Raw genomic sequence first — 13,049 nt, 5'->3', positions numbered from 1 at the left:
AATCCAGAGTTGGACACTTAACCGGTTGAGCTACTCAGGTACCCCCTGTTTTCAGACATATATGGTAGGATTATATATATGTAGTAGACTCCTTTGGCCTTTCACTGTAGTGAATGTCTAATAATTATTTCCACAGTATTTTTTTTAAATTGAGATAAAATTCACATGACAGAAAATTCCAGTTTTTGCTCTTAATTTTTTATATTGTTATTTAAATTTCTATGTAATGTATTCAAATTTTTTTAAAATTGTGGTTAAAATATACACAACATAAAGTTTACCATTTTGACCATTTTTTTTTTTACATAAACTCTACACCTAACGTGGGACTTGAACTTATGACCCCGAGATCAGGAGCTCCATGCTGTACTGACTGAGCCAGCCAGCCCCCACTCCTGCCTTTGATAATTTTAGAGTGTTGAATACACTGACATTTAGTGCATTTACAGTGTTGTATAACCATCACCATTATCTAGTTTCAGAACATTTTTATCATCCCATGCCCTCTAAGCAATTGCTCCCCGCTCCTCTGTACCTCCAGTCCTTGGCTGCCACTAATCTGCTTTCTGTCCCTCTGCATTTGTCTCTTCTGGCTATTTCTTATCAATGGAAACATATAGTGACATTTTGTATCTGGGGTCTTCCACTTAGTGTAATGTTTTCAAGGTTCATTTATAATTTTGCATGTATCTGTACTTCATTCTCTTTTGTATGGCTGAATTATATTCCATTATATGGAGATAGGACATTTTGTTTATCCATTTATCAGTTAATGGACACCTCCATTGTTTCCACTTTTTGGTATTGTGAATAGAGCTGCTCTGAACATTTGTATACAAGTGGTTTTGAACACCTGTTTTTTTTTAAATGTTTTTTCTGGTTTTTTTCTTCTTGTATTTCATATTATTATTTTTAAAAATCTGTTCTTTTTTTTTTTTTAAAGTAAACCGTACCCGCAATGTGGGGCTCCAAGTCATGACCCCAAGATCAAGAGTCGCATGCTCTATTGACTGAGTCAACAACCACCTCTTGTTTTTACTTCTTTTGGGTTTCTATTTAAGAGTGGAATTGCTCATCATATGGTAATTCTCTTTTAACTTTTTTTAAAAAATGTTTATTTTTGAGAGAGAGACAGAGCATGAGTCGGGGAGGAGCAGAGAGAGGAGACACATAATACGAAGCAGGCTCCGGGCTCCAGGCTCCGAGCTGTCAGCACAGAGCTGGATGCAGGGCTTGAACCCACAAGCCGTGAGATCATGACCTGAGTTGAAGTCAGTTGCTTAACCAACTGAGCCACCTAGGTGTCCCTCTTTTTAACTTTTTAAAGAACTGCCGTACTCTTCTGTAGCTGTTGCACCATTTTACATTCTCACCGCAAGATATAAGGGTTGGCTGTGTACCTTTTTAAACTCATATTCCTACTTCATCAGGTGGTCTTAAGGATACTCTGTTTTTGTTTTTATTTTTACTTTTTCTTTTAGAGAGAAAGAGAGTGTGAACAGGGGAGAGGGGCAGAGGGAGAGAGAGAATCTGAAGCAGGCTCTATGCAATGTGAAGCCAATATGGGGCTCAATCCCACTCCCTAGGATCATGACCAGAGCCAAAATCAAGAGTTAGATGTTCAACTGTCTGAGCTACCCAGGCGCCCCAGGATATTCTGTTTTTAAATTTTTTTTAAGGTTTATTTATTTTTGAGAGAGAGAGACAGAATGTGAGCAGGGGAGGGGCAGAGAGAGAGGGAGACATAGAATCTGAAGCAGGCTCCAGGCTCTGAGCTGTCAGCACAAAGCCCGACACAGGGCTAGAGCTCGTGGAACTGCGAGATCATGACCTGAGCGGAAGTTGGATGCCAAAGCAATTGAGCCACCCAGACATTGCTTTGTTTTTAAACCTCATTCTGCTTAGATTGAATTCATTGGTAACTTTCTTACCCTTGATACTGTCCCTTGTTCAGAAATTATGTGCACATTCAGGACTGTTTTAGCTCTCCAGAGATGATAGTATCAAGGTCACTTATTTTACAAGCATCTGATGGTCATGTTAAACATCCTTCCTTTTTTTTTTTTTTGCTTGCAGTAATCACTGGACAGCATCGGAGTGGTGTTATTTCAGCCCGAACTCGGATCGATGTTCTTTTGCTCACTTTTAGAAGAAAGCAGCCCTTCACTCACTTCCTTGCCTTTTTCCTCAATGAAGTTGAGGTTCAGGAGCGATTCCTGAAGTTCCAAGAGGAAGTACTGGAGAAGTGCTCCATGGTAAGCAGCAAACAAAACAAAACAAAAAGTTAAAAAGAAAGGGTGCAAAGATCGTTCATAATTCAAGCAGTAGAAAGGTATAAATTTCTTCTCCCACCAAAAAAGGTAACCATTTCTGATTTCTTTTGATTCTGAACTGAAAAAAAGATATAGACATATCAGCACATAAGCCTCTGTGTGTTACTGAACTATTCTTTAAAAATTTCAAGACATAAAAGGATCATTCTAAAATATATACTGTTCTGCACCTTGTGTATGGAAATATTAATGAAGTACCATTATCTGTAGATCTTCTGCCCTGGGTGGTAATGGCTTATTTGGGGTTAGTAACTAGAAGAAATTTGCATATAGAATTGTCCTCTTATATAACAGTGAAATGCTTGTGACCAGGATAAGAGCAGATAATCTAGATTAGAAAACAAATTTTAAGCTTCCTTTTGGATATAATTTTGGGCAATTTAAAGAAACATTGGTTTAAAAAAACTTACGAACATTAATAAATGTTTTTTTTCTTTTTTTTTAATAATACATGTTTTTTATAGAAAGTTTAGAAAATAAAGAAAAGATGAATAAAGTGTCACCCATAATCTCACCACTGAGAGATAATATTGTGGCACAAAAACAAATGTTTAAAAATTAGAATTTGGTTTGTGTATGATTTTATATCCTGCTTTCTTTGCAATTTTGCGTTATACCATTATCATTGTTTTGTCATTGAACAAAAACCTTTACTTTTGCTTTGGAGACAGGAAGGAAATTCTAGCAGTGATGACTAAAAAACATAATCTCATTTTGATAACAGTTCAGATAACTTGATTTTTTAAAAAATTTTTTAATGTCTGTTTATTTTTGAGGGAGAGAGACAGAGCACGAGCAGGGGAGGGGCAGAGAGAGAGGGAGACACAGAATCGGAAGCAGGCTCCAGGCTCTGAGCCATCAGTGCAGAGCCCAACACGGGGCTCAAACTCACAAACTGTGAGATCATGACCTGAGCCGAAGTCGGATGCCCAACCGACTGAGCCACCCAGGCGCCCCCAGATAACTTGATTTTTAATGGCTGCTTTTATTATTCTATTACCTAGATATATAATAATTTATTCTATCTTTTAAAATTTCTATTTTTCATTATAAATAATGATGTTATGACTCTTCTTGCATTACATTTTTCTGCGCTAGTCTAAGTAATTTCTTAGTAAATTCTTGGAAATGGAAAAGAGTCTTTGTGTGTACATTTGAGGGTTTTAAAAACAATTTTTTTTTTAATGTGTATTTACTTTTGAGAGACAGAGAACGAGTGGGGGAGGGGCAGAGAGAGACCAAGACACAGAATCCGAAGCAGGCTTCAGGCTCCGAGCTGTCAGCACAGAGCTCAACGTGGGGCTTGAACTCACGAGTGCTGAGATCATGAGCTGAGCCCAAATCAGATGCCTAACTGACTGAGCTACCCAAGCACCCCTCCCCCTTTTTTTTTCTTTTTTAATGTTTATTTACTTTTGAGAGAGAGAAAGAGTGAGGGTTTTGATATATATGTGTCCAAATTACCTTTAGGAAATGTTATAACACTATATGTCAAACTGTAGTTTTCTTGAGTTTCCTTTTCTCATCCTTGCCAATATTGGTGTTACCATTTTTTTAAGGTTCTTTTTTTTTTTGTAATCCAGTTGCCAAAAAATATTAGTTTATTGCTTGATTGTTCATTTATTTGATTATTGGTGAGATAAGGCTTTTTTTTTTAATTTTATTTTTTAAATTTTACATCCAAATTAGTTAGCATCTAGTGCAACAATGATTTCAGGAATAGATTCCTTTAGTGCCCCTTACCCATTTAGCCCACCCCTCCTCCTACAACCCCTCTAGTAACCCTCAGTTTGTTCTCCATATTTATGAGTCTCTTCTGTTTTGTCCCCCTCCCTGTTTTTATATGATTTTTGTTTCCCTTCCCTTATGTTCATCTGTTTTGTTTCTTAAAGTCCTCATATGAGTGAAGTCATATGATTTTTGTCTTTCTCTGACTAATTTCACTTAGCATAATAACCTCCAGTTCCATCCACGTAGTTGCAAATGGCAAGATTTCATTCTTTTTGATTGTCAAGTAATACTCCATTGTATGTATATACCACATCTTCTTTATCCATTCATCCATCGATGGACATTTGGGCTCTTTCCATACTTTGGCTATTGTTGATAGTGCTGCTATAAACGTGGGGGTGCACGTGTCCTTTCGAAACAGCACACCTGTATCCCTTGGATAAATGCCTAGTAATGCAATTGGTGGGTCGTAGGGTAGTTCTGTTTTTAGTTTTTTGAGGAACCTCCATACTGTTTCCAGAGTGGCTGCACCAGCTTGCATTCCCACCAACAATGCAAAAGAGATTCTCTTTCTCTGCATCCTCACCAACATCTGTTGCTGCCTGAGTTGTTAATGTTAGCCATTCTGACAGGCGTGAGGTGGTACCTCATTGTGGTTTTGATTTGTATTTCCCTGATGATGAGTGATGTTGAGCATTTTTTCATGTGTCAGTTGGCCATCTGGATGTCTTCTTTGGAGAAGTGTCTCTTCAGGTCTTTTGCCCATTTCTTCACTGGATTATTTGTTTTTTGGGTGTTGAGTTTGATAAGTTCTTTATAGATTTTGGATACTAACCCTTTGTCTGATATGTTGTTTGCAAATATCTTCTCCCATTCTGTCGGTTGCATTGTAATTTTGCTGATTGTTTCCCTCACTGTGCAGAAGCTTTTTATTTTGATGAGGTCCCAGTAGTTCATTTTTGCTTTTGTTTCCCTTGCCTCCAGAGACATGTTGAGTAAGAAGTTGCTGCAGGCAAGATCAAAGAGGTTTTTGCCTGCTTTCTCCTCGAGGATTTTGATGACTTCCTGCCTTACATTTACGTCTTTCATCCATTTTGAGTTTATTTTTGTATATGGTGTAAGAAAGTGGTCCAGGTTCATTCTTCTGCATGTTGCTGTCTAATTTTCCCAGCACCACTTGCTGAAGAGACTGTCTTTATTCCATTGGGTATTCTTTCCTGCTTTGTCAAAGATTAGTTGGCCATACGTTTGTGGGTCCATTTCTGGGTTCTCTACTCTGTTCCATTGATCTAAGTACAGATAAGACTTCTTCACGTATTTAATTCTTGTTTCTTTATGTCTTGGCCTGTTTATCTTTGAGGGTGTTCATTTTTTCAAAATGCTTATTTGTTTATTTTTAAATGTTTATTTATTTTTGAGAGAGACTGAGTGAGCACGGGGAAGGGACAGAGAGAGAGGGAGACGGAGGATCGGAAGCTGTCTCTGCACTGACAGTAGAAAGCCTGATACAAGGCTCAAACTCACGAACCAAGAGATCACAACCTGAGCTGAAGTCAGATGCTTAACCAACTGAGCCACCAAGGCGCCCCTATTTATTTATTTGAGAGACAGAGAGGGAGCACAAGCAGGGGAGGGGCAGAGAGAGAGAGAGAGAGAGAGAATCCCCAGCGGGCCCCATGCTACCAGCACAGAGCCCCATGATGTGGGGCTTGATCCCATGAACTATGAGATCATGACCTGAGCAGAAATCAAGAGTTGGACACCCAACTGACTGAGCCACCCAGGTGCCCCAAGAGTGTTCATTTTTTAATTTATTTGTAAGAGCTTCATATATATTAAGAGGATGAGTATCACTTCATAATTTGTGTGTAACTTTTTAGTTTATTTGAAATATATTTTGATACATAATGAGGTAAAACTCTAATTTTTTAAAATCCCTATTTAGTTAACCAGTTATCTAGAGAAGAATTTAAAAATCTTATTTTACCTTGAAAATCATAATGCAGTAAATGGGGCGCCTGGATGGCTCAGTTGGTTAAGCATCTGACTCTTTTTTTCAGCTCAGGTCATGATCTTGCAATTTCGTGGGTTCAGGCCCCACATCAGGCTGTGCGCTGACAGCATGGAACCTGCTTGAGATTCTCTTTCTCGTCCTCTCTCTCAGGCTCCACCCCCCCCCCCCCCCCCAGCCCCTTCTGGTGCTCTCTCTCTCTCTCTCTCTCAAAATAAATAAGTAAACTTAAAAGATTTATGATGCAGTAAAATGGACTTTTTTGGGACTTGTATGGATTTTTTTAAGCTTATTTATTTGAGAGAGACAGAGACAGTGTGAGTGGAGGAGGGGCACATAGAGGGAGAGAGAGGAGAGAATCCCAAGCAGGTTCCAGGCTGCCAGCCTGGGGCCCAAACCCATGAAACAGCAAGATCATGACCTAGACTGAAACCAAGATTTGGATGTTTAGCCAACTGAGCCTCCCAGGTGCTCTAATTTTTTTTTAAATGTTTATTTATTTTGAGAGAGAGTGGGTGTGCATGCATGTGCGTGTACACTGGGGAGGAGAGGGACAGAGAAAGAGGGAAAGAGAGAGAATCCCCAGCAGGCTCTGACAAGGGGCTTGATCTCACGTCCTTGGGATCAGAACCTGAACAGAAATCAAGAGTTGGATGCTTAACCAACTGACCTACCCAGGCAGCCTTAGATTTTTAATTAATATTTTATTTTTAAGTAATTTCTATACCCAGTATGGGGCTTGACCTCACAACCCTGAGATCAAGAGTCACATGCTCTTCTGACTGAGCCATCCAGAAGCCTCTGGATCATACTTTTAATGTCATGTCTAAGAACTCTTTGCTTAACCCCAAATAACCAAGGTTTTCTCTTAGCATTTTTGTAATTTTGCTAATTTTGTAATTTTGTAATCCAGTTAATTTTTGTATTAGGTGTGACATTTAGGTCAAGGTTCATTTTTATGCACATGGATGTCCATGCTATGTTTTCTCAATCTTGTACTAAAGAGAGGAATAAAAGCATACGGAATGAAATAGAACAGTGGTTAGTATCTTTGGTTCTCGAAACAGATGAACCTGGATCTGATTCTGGGTTCCTTATATGTGTAGACTTTGGCAAGTGAACCTCTCCAGATTTTTACAGCTTGCTTTGGAGAGTTGCAGGAAGGATTAAATGTAACATAAAGTACTCAGCACGGTGCTTGATACATAACAAGCATGTAATAAATGGTAGCTACTACTCCTATCTTATGGCTGTTTAGGTTAAAGTTATTTGTGTTCCTTGGAGTATTAAGAAAAGATGAGGGCTGTCTTTAATAGCTGTGTGCAGGGTTAATGAAAATGTTCTGGGTGAAAAAGTTTTATAAGATTTCTCCTTCCCTCTATTCCTTTTATTTTTCTTTTCCCCCTTTTCCTTTCCTTTGCTTTCTCCTATCCTGTTCTATTGCTCAGCTAGGTCTTCAGTGTTAGAATATAGCAAGATATAGATACGCAGATGTAGAAGTATTAGAATCCAAGTACTTGTGTGGGACAGGGAGTAAGAATTGCTAAAATTGATAATTTTTAAAAATTTATCTTTTAATGTTCATTTAAAATGAAATTAAAATTTTTTTTAATGTTTATTTTTGAGAGAGAGCGTGCGTGACTGGGAGAGGGGCAGAGTGAGGGAGACACAGAATCCAAAGCATGATCCAGGCTCTGAGCTGTCAGCAGAGTGCCTGATGCAGGGCTCTAACTCACAAACCATGAGATCATGACTTGAGCCAAAGTCGGACACTTAACCGACTGAACCACTCAGGTGCCCCTTTTTATTTGTTTTTGAGAGGTGGGGAGAAGGGGGAGCAGGGGAGGGGTAGAGAGAGAGAGAGAGAGAGAGAGAGAATCCCAAGCAGGCTCCGTGTTTTCAGAGAAGAGCCTAATGCAGGGCTCAAACTTACGAACTGTGAGATCATGACTTGAGCCAAAATCAACCATCTGAGCCACTCAGACACTTCTAAATGTTTATTTTTGAGACAGAGAATGCACGTGAGCGGGAGAGGACAGAGAAGGGGACAGAGGATCTGAAGCGGGTTCTGTGCTAACAGCAGAGAGCCTGATACAGGGCTAGAATTCATGAACTGTGAGATCATGACCTGGGCCAAAGTCAAATGCTTAACCAACTGAGCCACCCAAAAACCCTAAAATTGATTATTTAAGAAGGAGACTACAGCATGACATAATGTATAGAGAAGTTGAATCATTGTGTTGCCTACCTAGACTAACGTAACATTGTATGTCAACTCTATTGAAATAAAAAAAAAAATTTATTTTTTAATTAAAAAAAATTTTTAAGTTTATTTCACAAGTAGGGGAGGGGCAGAGAGAGAGAGAGAGAGAGAGAGAGAGAGAGAGAGAGAGAATCCCAAGCAGGCTCTGAATTGTCAGTGCAGAGCCCGATTTGGGGCTTGATCCCATGAACCATGAGATCATGACCTAAACCAAAACCAAGATTTGGACGCCTAACCAACCGAGCCACCCGGCGCCCCCCAAAATTTTTTTTTTAAAGGAGGCTAGGGGTGGCTGGGTGGCTCAGTTGGATAGGTATCCAACTTCTGCTCAGGTCATGATCTTGCTGTTCATAAGTTCAAGCCCCACGTCAGGCTCTGCTCTGAGCCTGGAGCCTGCTTCAGATTCTGTTTCCCTCTCTATAACTCTCCTGCTTGCACTCTGTCTCTGTCTCTCTCTCTCTCTCTCTCTCTAAAATAAATAAGCATTAAAAATATTTTGCTTTTAATGTTTTTAATGTTTATTTTTGAGAGAGAGAGAGAGGGAGAGGGACAGAGCATGAGTGGGGGAGGGGCAGAGAGAAGACACACACACACACACAGAATCCAAAGGAGGCTCCAGGCTCTGAGCTTCAGATCCAGGCTCTGAGTTGTCAGCACAGAGCCCAGCGTGGGGCTCAAACCCATGAACTGCGAGATCGTGACCTGAGCCTAAGTCAGACACTTAACTGACTGATCCTCCCAGGCACCCCTAAAAAAATTTTTTTAAGGAGGTTAGAAAGGTGAGTAGATTCAGACTGGAAAATATCAGTAGACAGTGTGGAATTATATAACCCATTTTTAAGTGATTAACTGGCATTTATGTGCTTGAACAAGGGCACATTTATAAATTAAATACTATATATGTATGCAGTATATATATGTATGTACTATATATATATATATATATATATATATATATATACACACATATATAGTGTGCATATAAAATTAGTAAGCCGTCAGAATGTCTTTTTTCCCCTTTAGCATTTCATAGCAAGATGATTTCATTCTCGTTGGAGGGTGGGGTAGGAGATCGGGAACACTGAAGTTTCAGTGTGGGCTGGTAAGTTTTGAAATTATTTTCCCTTATAAATACCAACTTATTGAAGCTCAGTGATTTATATTGTTTTGAAAAGTTACAAATGTTTGGTGTGCAATAAGCAGCTTGTAATAAGTAAGCCTTTTTGTCTGTGTGTGTGTGTACACTTTCTCCCTTTCCTTGTGGTTCCTGACATGGGCTGACAGGGAACAAATATTGGAGAATGATTGCTTTAATTCAACTAGAATAGGATTGGCCACTGTGGATGTCATGCTGGCCTTAATCAGGTCAGAGTATTTTCTTCCTGCTTTCAGGGAGACTCCATAGTGACATTGCTTTCTTCCTGCTTTTAAATCAGGTTCTGATAACAGCAGGGGAGTAAGTACAGCATAAAAGAGTAAATAAGTAGTAAGCGACCATTATCTACCTATTATATGAAATTTTTAGTGGTTTTCATTCTGATGTTAGAACAACAGGCTGATGGCTGTAAGAGCCTATAGGCATTTTCTAGTAGTGATCTGCACTTACTACCCTGACTTAGATGAGTTTCCTTCCAGTAGGTTGTTTTGTTTTTTTTTCCAGATTTTATTTTTAAGTAATCTCTGCACCCAGCGTGGGGCTGGAACTTAAAACCCTGAGATCAGGAGTTGGGTGTTTTACCTACTGAGCCAGGCAGGTGCCCCCCCCCCCCTTTCTGGTAGCTTTGAAGAGCACATACCTATTCATTGAGACAGAAGTTTCATGAAAGACTGGCGTTCAGTCTTGTTTTGGTTCCTCTGAAACTCATTTGATATCTCTGATCACGTCTTAGCTCCAAAATAAGAATGGGCTCAACATTCTCTTATTTTTAGGAAAAAGATGATGCCTCTTGGTATAAAGTTGGCACATAAATTTTTTGAATTTACATATTATTATATACATTTATTAAAATAAAATTTATCATACTTGCTTATTAAAATAAAATTTGTCATACTTGCTGTGTGTTTTTTTTTTTTTTAACGTTTGTTTGTTTGGAGAGAGAACAAGAGCGAGCGAATGGGTAGGGCAGAGAGAGAGAATCCCAAGCAGGCTCTGCACTGCCCGATGCAGGGTTCAGTCTCATGAACCATGAGATCATGACCTGAGCTGAGATCAAGAGCCAGACACTCACCCAACTGAGCCACCCAAGTACCCCAGTATTCACTGTTTTGTACCCACCTTTTGATTTAACAGGATGTTCCAGGTAAATACATATAAATCTAATTAGTGTTTTCAATTACCATAAAGTATTTTATGAATGTACCCCAACTTATTTAAGCAGTCCTCCTTTAATGGAACATTAAGGGAAATTATTTCTATTAAATAATGCTATAATGAACATTTTTGTACATGCATCTTTATGTTCTTGGCTCATGATTTCTTTGGAATACATTTTGGGGTAAATTCTTAAGAAGTAGAATATGTGGGCTAAAGGAACATAAAGTTTAATTTTTTGATAGTTTTTTTTCTATGTTAGATATCAACTTCTATGTTAGATGTCAACTTTATTGAGTTATAATTTACTTATAGTGTAATGTCCCAGTTTTGACACACACATACTGCAGTGTGACAGCCATCAAAAACAAGATACAGAGGGGTGCCTGCGTGGCTCCGGCATTATGGTCCAACTTTGGCTCAGGTTATGGTCTCATTGTTCGTGGGCTCGTGCCCCATGTCGGGCTCTGTGCTGACAGCTCAGAGCCTGGAGCCTGCTTCCTATTCTGTGTCTTCCTCTCTCTCTGCCCCTCCCCCACTGGCACTCCTGTCTCTCTCTCAAAAATAAATAAAATATTAAAAAAAACTTTTTAAATAAATAAAAATAGACTTTAAAAGAAAAATTTTTTTCTTTTTTTTTAAAAAATTTTTTTTTAATGTTTATTTATTTTTGAGAGAGAGAGAGAGAGAGACAGAACACGAGCAGGGGAGGAGCAGAGAGAGAGAGACACACAGAATCCAAAACAGGCCCCAGTCTCTGAGCTGTCAGCACAGAGCCCGACGCGGGGCTCGAACCCACAAACCGTGAGATCATGACCTGAGCCGAAGCCGGACGCTCAACCAACTGAGCCACCCAGGCGCCCCGTAAAAAGCAGAAATTTTTAATTTGATGGAATCCAATTTTTTTTTACGGTCTGTACTTTTTGTGTTGCCTCTGAAAAATCTCTGCCTTTTTAAGATGTCAAAGTTTTCTTTTGTAAACTACAAACTGTAAAACTATGTTGTATGTTTTAACTTTGATGTTTAGGTCAGTAATTCATTTGAAGTTAATTTTTGTGTGTGGTGGGAGATAAGGATTCAGGTTCATTTTTTCCCATATAGATGTCTAGTTCAAGTGCCATTTGTTGAAAAGACCATCCTTTTTCCATTGAATGGCCTTGCTACCTTTGTTGAAAATCAAATGATCTTTTGTGTTTGAGTCTGTTTCTGGACTCTATTCTGTGTATTTATCTACATGTGTATCTTTGCACCAATGTTATACAATCTTGATTACTATAGCTTTATAAGTCTTCTAATTAGATAATGTAACTTCTCCAATTTTGTTCTTTTTAAAGATTTTTTTCCATTTATAATACTTGGATTTCCATATAGATTTTACTATTTTTTAAATTAAATTTTCGTTTTTTGAGTAATCTCTACCCCCATTGTGAAGCTCGAACTCGCAACCCCAAGATCAAGAGTTGCATGCCCTACTGACTGAGCCAGCCAGATGCCCCTTGATTTTCACATAAGTTTTAGAATCATCTTATTGATTGGTATAAAAATGCCTGCTGGGATTTTGACTGGAATTGTGTTGAGTCTATAGATCATTTTGGGGAGAATTAATATTTTAATAGTATTGAATCTTTTAGTCAGTAAACATAATATATATTTATTGTTTAGGTCTTCTTCAGTTTCTCTTAGTAATATTTTATAGTTTTCATTGTACAGGTTGCACATACATCTTATTAAATTTTATTCCTAGTGTTTATATTTTTGATGCTACTGTAAACAAAACTGCTTTTTAATTTCATTTCCCAATTTTATGCTACTTGTATTAAAATTGTCCTAAGTTTTCCACATTTTGTGATGCTATTGGAAATGGTATCTTTTAATTTCGGTTGCACTTGTGTATTATTACTGTATAGAAATATAGTTGAGGGGCACCTGGGTGGCTCAGTTGGTTGAGCGTCACACTGTAGTTCAGGTCACGATCTCATGGTTTATGAATTCAAGCCCCACATCGGTTCGCTGCTGTCAGGGCAGAGACTGTTTCAGATCCTCTGTCCCCCTCTTTCTTTACCTCTTCCTGCTGGCATACTGTCTCTCAAAAATAAATAAACAGTTAAAAGAAAAAGAAATACAGCTGATTTTTGTATGTTAAACTGTGTATGTATCCTGTGACCTTGCTAAATTCACCTATCAATTCTTGTAATTGTGTATTAGTTTGCTAGGGCTTCTCTTACAAAATACCACACACTGGATAGCTTACACAATACAAATTTATTTTTTCACAGTGGAAACTGGAAGTCTGAGATCAAGGTATTAAAATGGCTGGTTTTTTCTTCTTCTTCTTCTTCTGTTTTTTTTTCCTAAAGTTTATTTATTATTTATTTTGGGAGAGAGAGAAAGAGATGTGGA

At 38.4% G+C, this 13,049-nt stretch overlaps 1 protein-coding gene across 9 annotated transcripts in view; it reads left to right on the top strand.

Moving 5' to 3' along the window:
* The window catches only part of ASCC1 (activating signal cointegrator 1 complex subunit 1), a 146,447-nt gene that overhangs the window by 54,680 nt on the left and 78,718 nt on the right, over nucleotides 1-13,049 (top strand). For all 9 annotated transcript variants that reach the window (XM_042961252.1, XM_042961253.1, XM_042961255.1 and 6 more), the window contains one exon: nucleotides 2,077-2,255. In XM_042961252.1, the coding sequence (XP_042817186.1) occupies nucleotides 2,077-2,255 (179 nt within the window). The remainder of the gene's footprint in view (nucleotides 1-2,076; nucleotides 2,256-13,049) is intronic.

Source organism: Panthera tigris, chromosome D2 (genome assembly GCF_018350195.1).
Source record: "Panthera tigris isolate Pti1 chromosome D2, P.tigris_Pti1_mat1.1, whole genome shotgun sequence".
In the NCBI taxonomy this organism is placed as follows: domain Eukaryota; kingdom Metazoa; phylum Chordata; class Mammalia; order Carnivora; family Felidae; genus Panthera; species Panthera tigris.
The sequence above is the reverse complement of the archived record's forward strand: the minus strand, read 5'-3'. Positions and strand labels throughout refer to the sequence as shown.